At 46.5% G+C, this 18,289-nt stretch overlaps 1 protein-coding gene across 2 annotated transcripts in view; it reads left to right on the top strand.

Moving 5' to 3' along the window:
- The window catches only part of LOC119210570 (voltage-dependent calcium channel subunit alpha-2/delta-1), a 53,015-nt gene that overhangs the window by 24,848 nt on the left and 9,878 nt on the right, over nucleotides 1-18,289 (top strand). For both annotated transcript variants that reach the window (XM_037460726.2, XM_037460727.2), the window contains exons 7-31: nucleotides 1,824-1,955; nucleotides 2,128-2,197; nucleotides 2,614-2,664; nucleotides 3,778-3,877; nucleotides 6,492-6,650; nucleotides 7,000-7,104; nucleotides 7,184-7,262; nucleotides 7,411-7,460; nucleotides 7,633-7,722; nucleotides 8,200-8,262; nucleotides 8,963-9,046; nucleotides 9,179-9,253; nucleotides 9,818-9,889; nucleotides 10,033-10,104; nucleotides 10,202-10,263; nucleotides 10,487-10,563; nucleotides 13,742-13,802; nucleotides 14,293-14,399; nucleotides 15,798-15,882; nucleotides 16,074-16,136; nucleotides 16,559-16,674; nucleotides 16,773-16,844; nucleotides 17,154-17,221; nucleotides 17,312-17,350; nucleotides 17,463-17,534. In XM_037460726.2, coding sequence (XP_037316623.2) covers nucleotides 1,824-1,955; nucleotides 2,128-2,197; nucleotides 2,614-2,664; nucleotides 3,778-3,877; nucleotides 6,492-6,650; nucleotides 7,000-7,104; nucleotides 7,184-7,262; nucleotides 7,411-7,460; nucleotides 7,633-7,722; nucleotides 8,200-8,262; nucleotides 8,963-9,046; nucleotides 9,179-9,253; nucleotides 9,818-9,889; nucleotides 10,033-10,104; nucleotides 10,202-10,263; nucleotides 10,487-10,563; nucleotides 13,742-13,802; nucleotides 14,293-14,399; nucleotides 15,798-15,882; nucleotides 16,074-16,136; nucleotides 16,559-16,674; nucleotides 16,773-16,844; nucleotides 17,154-17,221; nucleotides 17,312-17,350; nucleotides 17,463-17,534 — 2,024 coding nt within the window. The remainder of the gene's footprint in view (nucleotides 1-1,823; nucleotides 1,956-2,127; nucleotides 2,198-2,613; nucleotides 2,665-3,777; nucleotides 3,878-6,491; nucleotides 6,651-6,999; nucleotides 7,105-7,183; nucleotides 7,263-7,410; nucleotides 7,461-7,632; nucleotides 7,723-8,199; nucleotides 8,263-8,962; nucleotides 9,047-9,178; nucleotides 9,254-9,817; nucleotides 9,890-10,032; nucleotides 10,105-10,201; nucleotides 10,264-10,486; nucleotides 10,564-13,741; nucleotides 13,803-14,292; nucleotides 14,400-15,797; nucleotides 15,883-16,073; nucleotides 16,137-16,558; nucleotides 16,675-16,772; nucleotides 16,845-17,153; nucleotides 17,222-17,311; nucleotides 17,351-17,462; nucleotides 17,535-18,289) is intronic.

The following is an 18,289-nucleotide window of genomic DNA, read 5'->3' as shown; positions in this document are numbered from 1 at the left end:
AATTTTCTTCTTCGAGAACGGAATTAAATTAAATCTAGTTATTGGCAGTATAAAGGTTTATACAGACAAAACACATGGCCCAAATGTCCCTTTGGGGGCGCGGAAGCCACGCCTCGTTTCCTTCTTCCTTCGACCTCGAGCAAACCCGCCGCCCCCACGGGTGGATCCGCTTGCACCGACCTTGTGACCAGCCAGGAGCCCGACCTGTCCACCCAGAGGGGTTGGAGGCGTCCATGTTTGTGATCTCTGAATGCAAATTCCTGTCAGGGCTGTAATGGATGTGTCACACATAAGCTCACACTGTGCATCTCAATAATCCATGTTGTGTCACCTCCTCATTATTCTACACAAGACGCAAATCACCTAATGGGTCGGATGCTGCGTTTGACCTCCTCCAGTAGCAGCCTGTGGAATAGTCAATGTGGCCTTTCATCGTTTAGTATGTGCAGCTTGGGGGGTGTACTCTTGTTTCTTCTGTGAGGTCTTGTTAACCTGCGACTTCTCGTCACAGGCCCTGTAATTGGAATGAGTGCACTTTAAATCCTTTGACTAAGATCCGAAGATACGGGATGACGGATCAATTTCAAACACCTGTTCCGTCGTAAGCTTCTCAAAATGAACCGTTGTTACAGTGCATTTCTTACGGAATCGAACAAATCATCAAACAATTTACAACGGCGTGGACGACGGGCCTCTGCTCGTCGCTGGGACGCGCTCCGCTCTACGACACCACAGGGAGCACTTTAAGGCTCGGACTGCGCTCTGTCTGCATGCGAGATGGCGTGGAAATGGATCCTCTCGAAGGAGGCGGGGTGGAGGAGCGAGGAGCCCCGAGAGCCACGGTGGGGGGGGGGCGGCGGGAAAAAGAAATGACATTTTGCTCACTGCTTATTTACTTTTGCTGAGAGCGTAAGCCGAGCGCGTCCCGGGCGGCTTTCAGCCAAAACCACATAGTGTACGCTGCGCCTCGTCCCTGCCAAACTGTAAGCGTTGGCACCACTCGAGTGCTCGAGTCACGAGTGCAGGTTGCCTCACGCCGTAACTCGCGTCTCACCGCGTGGCTTCTTGGTTGTTTTGTCCCCGTGTGACTCAGCAGAACCTCCTACCTCCCAGCTGTCCCCTGTCCCGGTCGGATGTCTCTTTGTATTTTATCTTTCTTTAATCTTGTGCTTCTCACAGAAACACAGACACACAGAGAGAGATTTGAGAGACACTCAAATCTGACATGCAGCCCACTCTCTCAGGTAGAGGCCTGTTTTTTTTGGTATCTTTTTGGGGGATCAAACTAGCTTCCTGGAGCCTTAAGCCGGTTAGAGCTCCTGCAGACAAACAGGTGAATAAATGGTGACTGTATGTCTCTTCCGTTTATTATTCCAGAAATATCTAACTGAATTATTTTCTCTCAGCCTTCTGTCCATTTTTCCCCCTCATTTCCCACTCCTGCAGATTTGTGTGTGTGTGATAGTGTTTTGAGAGAGAAAAGTCAAAGAAATGGAAATATGTCCTCACTGCAGATTGATGTCAGTTTCGATGTCTGTGAGGAGGGTGTTTGTGTAGGTGTGTGTGTGTGTGTGTGTGTTTTGGCTTTTGAGATGTTTTTCAAAAGGAGGTTTTTAGAAAAGCTATGACATTTTGTGCTTGAGGGGTTTCCAAGATTTTGTACTTCTTAACGAATATGTCTCTATTCATTTGTGTGTGTGTGTGTGTGTGTGGTCTATTCCATGTCGAAGTGACTGGAAACAGTCGTCCCCACTGGGTAAAGAGACGTTTCCTTTTTAGTGATACAGGAATTCTATTTGTGTGTGTGTGTGTGTGTGTTACAGCGACCATCATTTTGAATGAGCTAAATTGGACGGAGGCCTTGGAAAATGTTTTTCGTACAAACAAAGAGGAAGATCCCTCGTTGCTCTGGCAGGTGTTCGGCTCGGCCACCGGATTGGCTCGCTACTTCCCAGGTGAGCTGCTCGGTAGTCGATGGAGTTCCTCTTCTTACCCAGTAAGAAAGCAAAAGTCCAACCATTGTTTCAATACATTAAGATTACATTTAAGTGATGTGAGTTAGTGGCAGAAAACATTTTTTTTTTTTTACATACATCATCAAATAAACCAATAAACCGAATCTTACAGCGTCCCCTTGGATCAACGCGAGGAATTCAGCCAATAAGATCGACCTCTACGACGTTCGCAGGCGACCCTGGTGAGTGCTCATTATGGAAAGTGCAGTTCTGTTTCTCTGTCTCTAATCATCCCGTCGTCGTTTTTTTTTTTTTTTTTTCATCTTCTCTGGTGCGAGTCAAGGGCAGGCCGACACACGGCTCATTCAATTCGTCCTGCGTGATTCTCGTATTCACCTTTTTTAATTGGCAAAAAAAAAAAAACCCCGCCTTTCAGCAGCGTAAAAATGGCTCCGGCACGACGCGCAGATTCTTTGTTTATTAGAGACGAAAAAAGAGATTGAAGAAAAGATTTGAAGAATGAAAAGCAAATGATTTAAGAGAACGTCTGCGAAATGCAAGGTTGGGTTTTGTAGATTCCTCTGTGCATGTTCACATCTCTTCAAAAGTACTGAGTGCTGGTCGACCTTCATGTGTTCCACTGCTTGTTACTCACCAGGTACATTCAGGGCGCGGCGTCACCCAAGGACATGCTGATCCTGGTGGACGCGTGAGTGACGACCTCCGTGATTCATTTCACGTTTCCCTTTTTTTTTTTTTTTTTTTTTTGTCTCGTTTTCCACGCCGGGAGGCTCCTGATGCCGAACTCTCTGACGCCGCCGCCGCCGCGCTCGCCCGGGCCTCCGCATGCGGCGCTGACAAAACAAAAAGCAGTCAGTGTGTCTCGCGACTTCATCATTTACAGTCCGGTCGTTTCTTCCCCCCCCCCCCCCCATCCCCCCGGGATGAGTCATTTGTTCCCTTCACAGATGTGAAGGGAGCTTTATCTGTAACAGCAGTTACAGTCTTCTGATCAAATTATAGGACTCCAGATCATTCTGAAGAAACACATTATTTGATTTATTTAGTTATTGGAGTTATTTTTCCTCATATTGCAATTTTAAAACTGATTTAAGGATGTTTATTTCCGGTGTGGTTGTTCCACATTGATAGTTTACATCATAGTACATAGTATATAGCAGTTAATGGGAAACAACCTTAAAGGATAAGGACTATATTGTATATTCATATAATTGCCAATACAATCTGCTGAAAAAAATACATTATTATTATTTTATAAAAAGCATAGCGGGCAGAGCTCCTGGGCTAAATGGCTAAATGGCTAAACGCAATATGAGTGAAAAACTAAATTTGACCACTCGCTGTTTGATGAGGCGCGTAGACACTGAATGCTGCCTGTGTTGTGAATAAAATAAAATAAAATAATCATTAGAGGAACTCCACTCTTTTTTTTTTCGTTTTTACCTGCAGGAACCAATTAACTAACAATCAGTCATTCATTTTTCTAACATTGAAAGTTTGTGTGTACACTTTCAGCCGAATAATGTCATAAATGAATGGGCACTGGTTATAGCCTTTTAAATGTGATGGAAGGAACGAGTCTGATGCTACAACCACAGTGGTACCGTTTGATATTCACATGCATAATCGTGTGCCTCTTTTCCCGCAACAAGGTCCACTTTTCTTTTAGACAGAATATTGACGGACGTGTGGTGGCATGGTGGCAATAAATGAGCACAGATATATGTATATGCATATTATTTATTTATTTATTTTTTAACCCCCCCATGCATACATGTAATACTGTCGTTTCAAACTGCAGGAGTGGCAGCGTTTCGGGTCTCACCCTCAAACTCATCCGAACGTCGGTCAGCAAGATGCTGGAGACCCTCTCTGACGACGACTACGTCAACGTGGTCTACGTGAGCATGCCCCCCCCCCCCCCCCCCATCTCATCAGCAGTGGAAAATAAACACGGCTCACACTAATATTTACTCCAGCAAAAATCCTGTCCGTGGGGGTTGTTGTGATTGGGTGAAATGCATTGAATGTTAATGTGGAAACGTTTGTGCCTTTGCCGCGTGCGTTGCGTCATTGGTCTGAACGCGGCGGTGACCTTTTTCTAGTGGCGGATCTTTGCCGTGGCTGCAGACGCGACGCCGATGCACGCACGCACGCACGCCCGCTCGTGTGCTCATTTTGTCAAAGATTCAAAGAGTATGCTCGTGTGTGTGTGTGTGTGTGTGTGTGTGTGTGTCTGCATACATCTAAATCTACTGTGCATGGGTTCGAGTGTGTTTGTACCCTGAAACGCCACGAGATGAGTTTGTGTCTGTGAGGGAGACGGCTCCAGCCTATTGGACATTGTGCAGGAAGACAGAAAGGGACACGTGTTGTTTTTTTTTAAAGTGGTTTCCGTGGTTATTCCCATCTATCGGATGACGTGCTGTGGGCAGTCGCGCTGGAAATGATTTGCAGGACTAAAATGCTCTAACTTGATTTGGAGCCCATTAGAAGCGCTGCTACAATCTATGCCTTTTTATATTATGAGCAACCAGAGATCGAACTGGTATCCTTCACTTAATGAAGGGGCGTGTGTAAGTCAGCTAATGTTGTTAATGGGTATTCTCTGGTGAAAAAAAAAACATTTACATTGAATGATTACAAAGGAAAGTCCCTTTTCTTTATCCAATCGGAGGAAAATGAGTGAATTAAAGAATAAGCGCGTAGAAGCAGCAGTTTAAAACTTACTCTCTTTCTTGCTAAAATGAAAGTGTTTCTCCAGTATTTCCTTTTCTTAGTTTACCTCTAGTATTACATGTGGCCTGTGTGCCTGCAGGACCCGACCCGCCTCCTATTAATATCCATACCCAATATGTAAGAATATCTCCCTCCACTTCTAAGTGGCCTGCCCCCTGTATGAAATCTCCTTCTAACCAAAGTGAAGAAAATGAATGATTTTAATAGTTCAAATAAACCATTCATTACATTTTCTTTCCCTTCCCCTTGTACAACAATGGTTTACGTTTTTGTTCGGGAAATTTGAAATCAGCTGAGGGAGAGGGCTTTTGAAGCAAATTGATTGAGGCAGCAGTGTCGTACGAATATTGAGGCATCCAGCTTAGACCTTCAAAGGCATTTTGATGCTTTCTGAAGGTAGAGTAGAATCTGTTGCAACCTCAGTGGAGTAAATGTATTCATGTGTTTCTGAATTTCTCCAACAAAACGTTGTTGTGTGTCCACGTGCGCACATGCAGTCTAAATCATATCTCTGTTTGGCATCCTTTGTGCTTCCTTAAACTAGTTTTTATACAAACAAACAAAACAGACCCTCCCACAGTACGCTGTTCTACTGAGCTTTTATTACGATGTCTGAGACATTTTAATAATGTTGCGCGTGTGTGGGCTAGAATCTTAATCCCAAGGCCGCTCGTCTGGTCAGTGCGCTCCTGCAAACACGAGTAGCGTCATCGAATGGATGGAAACGCTCATTGTGAGCTGCAGCATCCTTTCTGGAAAACGGCAAACAGATGTTGCACGAGTTGCATGGAATTGGGTCCTTTGCTCGTGAATCCCGGCTTTTATGGCCTTCGTTCTCTTTTTTCTGCACACGATGGACCATTTCTAAAACATTTCTTGTTGCTTCCTATGATAACTTTCATTCTTTTTCCTTCATTCTGGCTACTTTGCGTCATTATACTAACTGTTGCTTTGCCCAAAAGCCTCTCCGAACTATGTCGATATTAGACAGTTTATGTAACAACTTCTGTTGTAATGTGTTCTTTTTAGTAATAGAGCCCCACCCAGACTTTTAGATAGTTAAACAAAAGGTGCCATTATTCACCCATTATTGTGTGTGTGTGTGTGTGTGTGTGTTCATTTGTTTGAGTTACTTTTGTTTTTCTTATGATCATAATTGCAAAGCTGCAGGCTTGCTTAAAACAGATGTTGGTTATTAATGAGCCAGATGTGTGTGTGTGTGTGTGCTCATGAATTCATAGGGTTCCATCTGTGCCTCCACATTAACTATTCAGCAATAATAATGCTGTGCATGTAGTGCTGTGTACTTGTAGTTCAACCCGTCAGAGTAATATCTGCCTCTGCGAAATAACATCTCCATAATCAAGCTTTTTTTTTCTTATGCCACCGTTTTCACACCCCTACCTGCTCTGCTGCCCATCCTCCCTTCTCTCTCCTATAGCTCCCTTCGGTCTGTGCAGATCTTAATTGAAGACTGTATTCATTTCACACATGACACATTTTTAGCAAAAAGCGAAGTCGAGAAGTGAAGTCATTAAAGTTACATTACATTATGACAACAATAATATTTTTTTTTCATTTTAGTTGATGTGTGAATTGTCTTAAGAATACCTTCCCTTAAGCCAAGCCAAATCGATCGAGGGACACGCCACGACTCGAGAAACAAAACAAAAAACAGGCCGCATATTTAACGTAAAATATGTACGAGTGCCTTCCCTCCACTTCCCATCATCCCTCCTTCCCTCTTTCCCCCCCCCCCTGCCTCCCCCCCTGCAGTTCAACGACAAGGCGGAGCACGCGGCCTGCTTCAGGAACCTGGTGCAGGCCAACGTCCGCAACAAGAGGATGCTGAAAGACGCCGTGCAGAGCATCACGGCCAAGGGCATCACCAACTACCGAGGCGGCTTCGAGATGGCCTTCGAGCAGCTGGCGCAGGTAAAGTGTCGGTGGGGGGGAGGGGGGGGCGAGGGGGGCGACATTGGTGAGAGTTGGGAGTCGGGAGTCGGTTTGCGCTCGCGGGGCAGCGGTGAGGGACGGTAACGTCGGCGCCCTTTCATCTAAGAGTGAGTCTCTAGCGTACTCTTGTGGTTTCCTTTGGGCATCGCATTCTTTTTTTTTTTTCTATTTTTTTGTGTCTCTCCAAGTGAGAGCTGACGTTTCACTTCTTGTGTAAAGTGCACGCGTCCAACAACAATAGGAACCATTAGGAACCTGTCGTTCAACTTGTCCCCCCCTCCCCCCCCCCCCCCCTCCCCCTCCCCTCCCTCCCCCACCCCCTTCCTAGACGAACGTGTCGAGGGCCAACTGCAACAAGATCATCATGCTGTTCACCGATGGGGGGGAGGAGCGGGCCGAGGAGATCTTTGAAAAGTACAACCCCAAGCAAGCGGTAGGGCCGTGGACACCTGCGGGGGGGGGTCAGAGGGTCTGCGCGTCGCAGCGTGTTCACTCTTGTTCATTCCTCGCAGGTGCGCATCTTCACATTTTCAGTGGGTCAACACAACTACGACAAGGGACCAATACAGTGGATGGCCTGCGCGAATAAAGGTGATGAAGACGATGCAAAGGGCCCAAATGAGATTTGAAATCCACTAATGCAGACAACCACGTTAAAAAAACAGGATGATGAATACGCTGTGGTGTTAAAATGGGGCGTCTAAATGAGTACTTTGATAACCTTGTGTGTTTGTCACAGGCTACTATTACGAGATCCCGTCTATAGGCGCCATCAGGATCAACACTCAGGTACACTACCACGTCCCCCCCCCCCCACAGTTATCCATTAATGGTGTCTACTTGTTGTCTCACAAGTTGCGTGCTGTGCTCTCTTGTGGTGAAATGACCCCCCCGCGCATGTGTGTGTGTGTGTGTATATAATAAAACGACTAAAGTGTGTGTCTCTCGTTCCCGTGTGCAGGAGTACCTGGATGTTTTGGGCAGGCCGATGGTCAAGGCTGACCGACGGGCCAAGCAGGTCCAGTGGACCAACGTCTACCTGGACGCACTGGTATGTCGGGTTTGATGACCCACGCACACATTTGCGCGACGTCTAGAATGCATTCAAACGTGAGAATGGGGAAATAAACATCTGTTTTGTGTCCGATGAAGAATTGCTGATAAGTGTTAAACGGTTTGTCAGCGTGTTAAACTCAACTTCAACTCTGTTCAAGCAGTGTTTGTAAAAAGAGATGGGGTTTGTGTGTGTGTGTGTGTGTGTGTGTGTGTGTGGTGCTTAAGCCTCCAGCTTCCAGGCGGCGGTGTAGATAAGAGACCAGTCTGGTAAAACGGAGCCAAATGGAGTTTTTTTTTTTTTTTCTTTTTTTTTTTTACGTTGTTTGTCATTCGCTTTAACTGATAAGAACTCGCTGACCCGGGTCGGCGTCAGAAATGCATCTGCCTTTTGTAACGCTTGTTGTGGAGCTGCAGCCCGGATGCATTTGCCGATAGAACACTTGATAGAACGTGTGTGGTGTTTCCCTCGCAGGGGCTCGGCCTGGTGATCACCGGCACCCTGCCCGTCTTCAACAAGACCAACACGGGCTCAAAGGTAAACAAAAAGTCCAAGTTTCTTATCATTATTTACATTATTTTCAAAATAAAACCTACTTGTATGCAGCGTATTGCTTTATTATTCGCTCACACTCGCTGTACATCTGACACTTTTATGGGAGTATTTAAGTCTGCGGCTTTTGAGAAGAAACCGTAATGTTTACCAGACATTAAAAAAAAAAAAAACAGCAAACATGAACACTGCTCAATCATCTTCTCATCCTCGACTTTCATCCCCCCCCCCCCCCCCCACCTCTTTCTTGTGGCTCCTCCTTATGTCCTTTGTTGACGCGCCGAGGTCCCTCGCAGCTCTCCCACGTGCCTCCACAGGAAGACGTTCTCGCATGCCACGAAGCAACCAAAAAAAAAAAAAAAAAAAGAGATCAAAACCTGCAGATCAGAGAGACAAATGATCCGGTAGCTAAGTGCTTCAAGATGAGGTTTACATGTCTACCTCGAAGGACTCCGGGGGTCACCTCCGCCGCGGCTGAAGCCTGGAAATGCCTTGTCAGTGACTCATGGCGGCATGCGAGGCTATCGGGAATGAAGCTGTCCAGATTTCTATCGCACCCCGTTTTTTCCCCGCGCAATCCCTCTTTTAAAAGAGAGAGTTTGGCTTGACTCGTCCAGAAAGAACAACGGGGCTCCTGAGCAGGTCGGGCGCTGACTCTTTCTCACCTCTCGCTTCCTCCTCTCAGAAATCCCAAAACCAGCTCATCCTGGGGGTGATGGCCATCGACGTCTCCCTGGAAGACATCAAGAGACTGACGCCTCAGTTTACAGTAAAAGCACACACTTCACGGAGAAAGAAACACACACTCACACATACAGAAACCAGCCTATTTACACAGTATTGGCACATATTTGGCCCGCGGGCTGCTGCCTAATTCGTTTCTCTGTACTTTTTCCTGTAGTTTGGACCGAATGGCTACTACTTTGCCATCGACCCCAACGGATACGTGCTGCTCCACCCTAACCTGGTGCCAATGGTAAGACGGGTTAGGGTTAGTTAATTCTGTGCAACCGGACGTTTTATTTTCCCGGAGACGGTCCTGTGCCGGTAGCGCATCACGCTCTTCGGGACCTTGAGTGCACGACAGATTCTGGTCCCTTCGAGGCCACGTGGTCACATTTTCGCAGAGCGGTACGCAAAATATGATTTTAGCGTCCAAATGGCCCATGTGTGCCGTGGATACAATGCTCTGACTTTTGTTTGTGTCACTTGGTTTGACTCCCCACCCCCCCCCCCTTTCTTTGTCTGAGCTGTCTGGTACCACATGGGTCCAGAATGAAGTTTGTTGAGATATAGCAAGATGTTTCTCATTGACTTTTTCGACATAATCTCTCTTCTTGTAAATCACGCATTGCACACATTCGTCACAGATGTTAACAACTTTCCAAAGTCAGTGTCAATATTTAGATTGCGCCGTGAGTGGTGCCCTGTTACAAAAATGTAATTATTTAATATGAACCACTGGTGTTTACTGCTTGAATTTTTTTTGTCAAGGCCCACTGAAATATGAATGAAAGTAATCACTCGCGTTCCCGTACAGACTGCAGAGTTCGACGAACCTGTAACGCTTGACTTCCTGGATGCTGAGCTGGAGAATGAGATCAAAGTGAAGGTTTGGAAAAGAGATTACTCAAAGTCATGTGATTCCATATGTTCAAATCATGACTAATGGCACAATAATATCTGAATATGGTACGATTTTTGTTTTTTGTTTTTATTGGTTCATTGATTTACGATTGCTGACTTGGTCGACAGATGAGAAAGGAAATGATCGATGGTTTACGGGGGAATTACACAATATCTACATTGGTGAAATCCAAAGATGAGGTAATTTTATTTTGAAACAGCATTGTAGGCCATAATAGTTTTAAACACGTTTGCTGAGGCATTGTAATGTGTACTGACCAAACTGTTGCCCTCAAAGCGCTACATTGATTCAGGTCAGAGGGTGTACACTTTTGCGCCAGTGAAAGGGACGGATTACAGGTAAATATCACATGTTTTTTTTTTTTTATGATGAACTCATTGTGTATGTGTGTTCAGTACGTTTTACCAAACTTCAGACAAACAGAGCAACTCTGGAAAATTTGCACCAACTAGTGAAGACACGAGGGGTTGAAATTCCGCCTTCTGCCAAAACGTGCTGAGCAGAAAGTTGCAGTAAATACATATTGTAATCACATTTTGTGTTGTGTGTGTGTGTGTCCAGCCTCGCTCTGGTGCTTCCCGACTACAGCACGCACTACATCCGGGCCAACATCGCCGACACAATCACCCAGGCCAAATGTAAGTGCTGCCGCCGCTCCCAGTCTGTCCACACTACACTACACGACCCCCCCCCTCACCCCTCCTGCATGCCCTCGCCTCCAGTGTCGCCATGGCAAAGCACACACACCCTCCTTCTGTGGCGTTTCTTCGAAAGTTTGTGTTGCCAGGCGGCGGGACGAGTGGCTCCAGTGTCCTCTTTCACGTGTCCTCTATTCATTTACAGCCCTGTGTGTGTGTGTGTGTGAGCGTGCGTGTGTGCGTGTTGCTGCATCTATGTGCTCATGATCGAGCCCATTGGACGGCGGATCAGAGATGCCATATGTGTGGCGTTGTCGTGTCTCATGTCTCTTCAATCCTCTCCGTTCCCACTAGTAAAATATGTCATTGACTCGTAGTGTTTTCTCATAGACTGTTTTACGGCGTGTGTATGAAGGGGGGGGGGGGGGGGGGGCGGGGGGGGGTGCGCTAACTGCAGATGGAGCTGTCCGTGTTTTTTTGGAGCGTGCACTCACCTCGGGTCCAAAAGCTCTCGGTGACTCGCGTAACGCACGGCGAACAGCTAACCCCTTCTTTTCCCCCGCTGTATGTCACACATTCGAGGTCTGATTTCCCACATCCAGCGGGCCTGGCCACGTCCGTGTGTCCAGAAAAGCTGTGAAATTCAATTGGCAGAGACCCCGAGCTCGCATGACATTGGTGATCCATCAAAGTGGACTTTTCATCACCTTGAATCGTGCGCTATCCGCGGTGAATTAAGTGCGGTCGTGGGGAGGGACCCGCTGATGCTTTAAGCATGTTCGAAATGTCCGAGATGTTGTTGTTGGCTTGGCGGTCTAACGAGACCAGATGACGAACGAGACCGCGGGACACAAACATTGATTAAAAAAAAAAAAAAAGAGAAATTGGTCATTTTGTGTGAACTCACTTGCAGAGAGAGAGTAGAGCACTTTGTCAACATGAAGGTAAGAGAGTATCTGAAAGTTTTCTTTCCACACAAATGTTTGGGGGAAAAAACTGCTCTAGTGGTGATTTATTGGGTGATTTTAGTAAGTAAGTACAATGGATAATCTAGTTAAGACACTATGTAATTAATAATTACTAACAGTGATGTACACACACACACACATACATTTTTACCTTCTTCTTAAACTTCTCAAACTACTTTTGAATACAATGTTCTTATTCAAAGTCCATTTGAATAAAATATTGTGTCCTTTACTGCTCCCCCCCCCTCCCCGTACCATCTCCTTTCTCTCACACCAGCCAGCCGACTTTGGATGTAACTTCACTTTGTTTTCCTTGAGTTGGCTTCTGATTCATAACGACAGTCCCGTCACGCTGAAACCGAGCGGCGCTTCGCGTGCAATGTGCGCCCACACAGCGTGTCACAGATGCTGTTGAGTGTGTGTGTGTGTGTGTGTGTGTGTGTGCGCCCGTGCGTGAGGCACGCATTGCATGTTTTTGACCCCCACCTGTTGCAAAAGGACCTCAGATGTGGTTTTGGCTCTAAAGTGCAGCAGGAAGAACAGAGGACGGGGTGTTTGCATTATTTAAAGGTGAAGCCATAAAGGAGAAAGCTGTGAGTCTGCGACGAACATCGCGATTGGGGTTTGTTTTCTTTAGTTTTTTTTTTTTTTTTTTTTTTTTTCTCTCCCCTTGATTCACTTAAGAGTTTTACAACCTTGTTAAATAAGTCCTAATGAAACACAGGTTCCCTCTCGAGACACGTTTGTTGGTCCTTTCCCGTGTGCTCCGTCGTCTTCGCGGTCGCTGAATCGACACACATTTAAAGCTCGACGCTTTTTTTTTAAAATACTGAAACCGAAGCCCAATCTCGACCTGCTTTTATACCGTTTCCAAAAGCCGAGTGGCTTTCAGATGCATGTTTTGGATATTGCGCTGTCTTCGGGTTCTTTACAAAATGTTCTCAAAAGTGGCAGGGATGTCATCCCCAGTGTGAAAAAGGCCCGAGAGAGTGCAGGGAAATATGAGCACTCGTCACTCCCCAAATCTCCCCGCCATCCATCATTACTAGATACTTTGTTGGATTAGTACGTGGTGACCGAATATCAAAGAAAAAGAAGAAGAAGAAGAAGAAAAACACCACACATGTGTGCAATTATTTCCCAATCGTGACCACCAAAGAGGACGAGGAGCAGCCCGCGTCGTCATGCAAAACTTGAGCTGTACGTTATAATCAACTGTCGACACCACATGCTTTGGAGAACGTCGGAGGGACGTGAAGGTTACGAGCCGCGGCCGAGCTCTCTCCTCCTTCTCCGGCAAGCGCCGCGATGCAAATACATCGCTCGAGTGCATTGGAACTCCACGGATTGACCAAAAGCATGGTAACACTAACGCTAAAAGCGCAGCTAAATCACCACTTCAGAAGGCCTGACCGCATCGTAAGCCCACTCTTTGTCCTCTCCATCAGCGACCGTCTCCATTTACATCCAAAGGCCTGAAACCGTTTTGTTTTTTGAGTGCGATATTTCTATTCAGGACTCGCTCTCTGAATAAAATATTGTGTCACCTTTGACCCCTGTGGTTTTACCCTGTCTTGTTTCCTGATTCTTTTCCCTCTCGTCTTTACCTCCCTGGGGGATGATTCTCTTGTTGGCTCACTCTCTCTCTGCTGGGATTTTTTTCCACTCCAGGGAAAGATGGCAAGTATTTCTTCCTTTTTTACTTTCATGTCTTTCCTTTTTGTATGTGTGCCTTTTTTTTTTTTTTTTTGACTCGGCATGTCCTATTCTGGTCTTTTTTATTCATTTTAAGCTGTTCGTGCAAGACTGTATTCTTTGCAATATTTTTTATTATTGATATGTGTAAAACTGTCCACAGCTTTTGCTTTGGTTGGTCATTTTAACGATTGATGTGGTAAATATGGCTTTTAATATTTTCTCCATGTGAGAACCGACCCCTCGCTGTTCCCTTCTACCTTGCATTCTGACCAAATATCTTAAACTGCTCGAGCGTGAGAGTTAAATGAACTGCATGTGGCCACGCTGACTGTGTGGAGCTATAGTGCCGATGTTTGACCGCTCTGCGATGGAGAGTCTCATTCACACGTTGGGGGTTTGTAGGAGGTTTCTCTCTGGTGGATGCACATAGTCAACAGGTGTTACGTGTCCAGCCCTGCTCTCACGATCAATACGGTGGAGGGAGATTAATAATATTCGATGCCTCTCACCAGTTTCTGAAAGCCTGATGGCGGACAAGTTCGATGAATACGGCTATACCTTCATCGCACCGAGGTAAGCAAGTCACGTGGTTTATTTTTATTAGAGAAATGTATTTCTTTAAACCAGTGGTTCTCAACTGGTCCCACCATCACCCCTTAATGACAAGCCGCGACCCGAATCGAGGAATATCTCAAATTCATTCAAAATCAAGTTCATAAGCTGAATTTTTTATTTTATATTCAGGATGTTTAATTATCCTAAAAACCCAATCTCCCCCACATCAGAATGGTTTGACCCAAACTGGCACACGCTCCTGAAAACATGGACGGATGAGCAGGCAAAAAAAACAACACTCCGCTGCATTAAAAAAGTCCCTTCAAAATAAAATCACAGGATGAATTTTTATGTGATTTTTTTATTTTTTATTATTTTCCCATGGAAAGGCCCGCGACCCATTAAAAACGGCCCACCAGTTGAGAATCACTGCTTTAAACCTCCATGACTTTGCAACGTTTATATTTCTACCTGGTGAGATTCCCTTTTGGTTTTCGGGCTCACGCAGGACGTACTGCAAGGACCTAAAGCTTCCCGACAAGAACCAAAACAACACAGAGTTCCTCATGGACTTCAACGATTACATTGACACAAAGACGCCCAACAACCCCATGTGTGAGTTCTCTGGAATACTTCCTACTACCTACTTACATGCTCCCGAAAGCCTTTAACTAACGCGCTTACCTTGTGAATTAAAGTTAGAGCCGCTAAGCTTTACAGTATTTGCTGCAGGGTCCGTGTCTGGACGAATATCGGCCATCTGGCTTGACGTCAAGGTGGTTCGTCCAACGTTTGACTGAGGAAACCTATTCCCAAAGCTCTCTCTTTCCAGTGAAACACAAGTCTGGCTTGATGGTTCGCCGTGCATGACCGGGCAAAGCTTTGTGATGTCGAACCCCTGTGTTCGTGTTACCCATTTGATGCTAACTCCAAAAGTCTGACCATCACACGCCTGAGTGCACATGTGTGAGGCACGTCGGCTTAGATGTGACACACACACGCACACGCGCGCACACATTTTCACCAGTAATATGCCTTCCACACCCCACCTATAGCCGCTCGACCTCATCCAATTACCGTGTGTTTGTGAGAAAGAGCAGGACACGTCAAGCCGAGAGCACGAGGAGGAGCCATAAAACACAAATCAGGGGGCCGGCGGACCTTCTCCCAAACATCTGACCGACGCATTAACGTCGTTGCAATTTCTTGCACGCGCTCGTCGATAAAGCGTCGCACACTTGCCGTTGCCCCATTGAGTTGAACAAAAGTTCCCCCCCCCCCCCCCCCCCCCCCGGGTCTTTACGAAATACCTCCTTCAATTTTGCCCCGACGGCTGCAGCGTGATCAATCCAATAAAACTTTTCACCCAATTGAAATACTGCTCTCAGCATTATTAGCTGCTGGTTTAATGGAGTCCACAGGGAGTTCGGAGGGGGGGGGAAGAGTAGGGCCCTGGTGGACTATTTGCGGCCCGAGCATCGTTACACGCTTTACTTGGTAAAAGCCACTGCAGTGGCGGAGAGGTTGAAGTACATTAGGAATTCCAGGGCTGCCTTCAATAAAGGATCCCTAATGAAAACCACTGCACGGGGAGGGTAGTTGTTGGGGGTGGGGGGGGGGGGGGGGGGTAAAGTGTTACACCAGCTGTTTTCTCTGATGTGTGTGTGGTGTGCCATAAAGGCCTCGAGGAGGGTGGGGGCATAGCGACGAGCCTCGACGTTAATGGACTGAAGCGGGTCGTCGCGGAGTTCAAAGCGGCCGGCGGCGGCGGCGGCAAAAAAAAAAAAATGGGTCGAGCAGGCTTTTATCGCTTGTTATTTTTTTCTCATGTGGTCTTGTCGGACATCTCGGGGAAAAAAAAAAAACAAAATAATTTGTTACACCTATTGCTGCACCTCGGCGGCGACTTTCTTGTGGCTTTGGTCAAGCGTCGAGGTTGCGTCTGAGAGGGAACCTTTTTTTAATCTCAGAGAAAGTGTCTTTAGGTGCTCAACAGATGCTTTGTTTGTCCAGGTGACGTGGAGCTGTTGAACCGATTGCTCCTGGATGCCGGCATCACCTCGTCTCTCGTCAAGCATTGGAAAACCACCCAACTGCAGTAAGTGAAGAACTGACTTTTTCCATCATCCTCGCGAAAACATATGGACATATGGCATTTTGTAATGAACGTCAAAGTAAAAATTGAACACAGTTGGTTCAAAAATGTTCGTGTCACCGGTAAATGTCACCAAAGCACGTTCCAGTTTTTGTAATTGTACGTTTTATTGCTTTATCTCCTCTGCTCATCAGGCACGGTGTCGTGGCCAGATTTGTTGCCACCGATGGAGGGATCACACGAGTCTACCCCAAAAGGTACAAGCAAGGGAAGCATAACATGTTCAGGATTATCTGGTTTAAAAAAAAAAGTATGATGTCATCTGCAAAGAAACTAATCCATACCTTGGAGCTTCCTTGTCTACATTCAAAAATTCCCCCAGACATTAATAAATGAAAGATGCTAACTTCCCTTCATACCCTCATATGAACCCTAATCCTAATCTAATGAAACACTGGTTCCCTCTCGAGACACGTTGTTGGTCCTTTCCCGTGTGCTCCGTCGTGTTTGCGGTCGCTGAATCAACACACATTTAAAGCTCTACGCTTTTTTTTAAAATACCGAAACTGAAGCCCAATCTCGGCCTGCTTTTATACCGTTTCCAAAAGACTGTTTCCAAAGACCGAGTGGCTTTCTTTCATCTTCTTTGTGCGTCGCTCTGTGTGAACGCGTTCCACAGCGCTGGGCTGTACTGGGGGAAGGAAGCCGAGACGTACGAGTCAAGTTATTACAAGAGGAGCTTGGACAATGACCTGTACATCTTCACGCCGACGCCCTACCTCTCCAAGGAGAACAGTGAGCGAAAGCCTTCCTGAGTGTGTGTGCGCGTCTCCCTGGGTTTCTCCGTGTGTGTACGCACGCACACACGTGCTGTGTTATCCTTCCTCCTGCAGGCAGCGAGGACTCCGTTTTGGTGAGCAAAGCGGTCAACCTCAAGGTTGATGGTATCCCGCTCAAACCCGCTGGTAAGGAACACACACACACACACACACACACACACACACACACACGCTGAAGAAAAGAGTATTCCCACTTCCCTATGTAGGCTTTATTTGCAACTCTAAAGTCTTAATAAAGCCTTACTGTATATCTTCACACACACACCTCAATTCCTCCCTTAACCTCTGACATATTCGCACAAACACACACACACACACACATTGTCTGGTCTCCTGTGATCACTGGCCAAGTTTGCATTTGAGAAGTTCAGAGAGGAAAGTTGAGCCGGAGGTCCAACGTGATCGAGGACGTCTGGCTCTTGTGTTTGATCCCAGTTGTCGGTGTGAAGCTGGACATCGGTGCCTGGATGGAGAGCTTCATCAACGCCACGCAGAAGATCAACGTGAGTGGGTCGGGGATGGACACACACGCACGCACGCACACACTCCATGCAGTTTGTGGATCACTCTTTTCTGCTCTGCTGTACTTTCAGTGCAACGACGAGATCTGCGGCTGCCAGCGCAACGACGCGGTAGGAGCTCTAACCGCCTTGCTGCCGTTTACGTTTCGACACACACACACACACACACACACACACACACACACACACAACGATGGTGGTTTGATTCTCCATTTGATTCCAGTATGTAGACTGTGCCATTCTGGACGACGGCGGCTTCCTGGTGATGTCCAATCGAGACGAACATATTGACGAGGTGGGCCTCGTCCTTTTTGAACAAAGTCGACACCTTTAAACACTTTTTTTTTTTTTTAAATAAGCTGCGCTTCGCGAAGGGTTTAGTAAGGGTGACAAGTGACTGAACTTTCACGTTCATAACAGACATGAACACACATGCACAGCGATGTGTGCGTTTCTCCTCCTGACAACGTGACCCTTTGCTAAATGCTAATAGCGTCCCCGCTGTCGTCTGAGGCAATGTGTGTGTGTTTTTTTTTTTTTTTTTTGTGCTCCTTCTCAATCAGGCCAGGGTGTGCGCCGGATAAATCAATGGCTCTCTGAAGTTTGGCAGCAGCACTTAAACCCAGGCAGGGACCCGAGGCCTTGTTTGGAGAAGGCTGCGTGCCCTCAATCATATTTCCTACAGGAGCGGGAGTTTCTTTCTCTGTAACCTTCCCCGCTTTCTCTCCCACTTTATGTCCTTCTTTCCCTTTTTCTTTCTCCGGGGGACCCTCGGGGGAGTCTGCAGCCAACAGGGCTGCGACTGTTAATTCATTATTTGTTTTTACTGCACAGGGAAAGGGGAGACGGCTCCCTTTACCTTTATAGAATGGAAGATTTATGCATCCTTTGGCTCTTAGACGAAAGCGGAATGGATAGGCGGAGGACGGCTTGTTAGCGGTGACCTTACAAAGTGGAAGGAAAAGGATAGTTTGCATTACACACACACGCAGATGAGTTCTACTGACTGCACAAACTCCCTCGTGGACACGAGCGCTTAAACACTCCCGT

This window comes from Pungitius pungitius, chromosome 2, assembly GCF_949316345.1.
Source record: "Pungitius pungitius chromosome 2, fPunPun2.1, whole genome shotgun sequence".
NCBI classification, from domain to species: Eukaryota; Metazoa; Chordata; class Actinopteri; order Perciformes; family Gasterosteidae; genus Pungitius; species Pungitius pungitius.
Note: the sequence above shows the minus strand (reverse complement) of the source record. Positions and strands in the feature narration are given on the sequence as shown.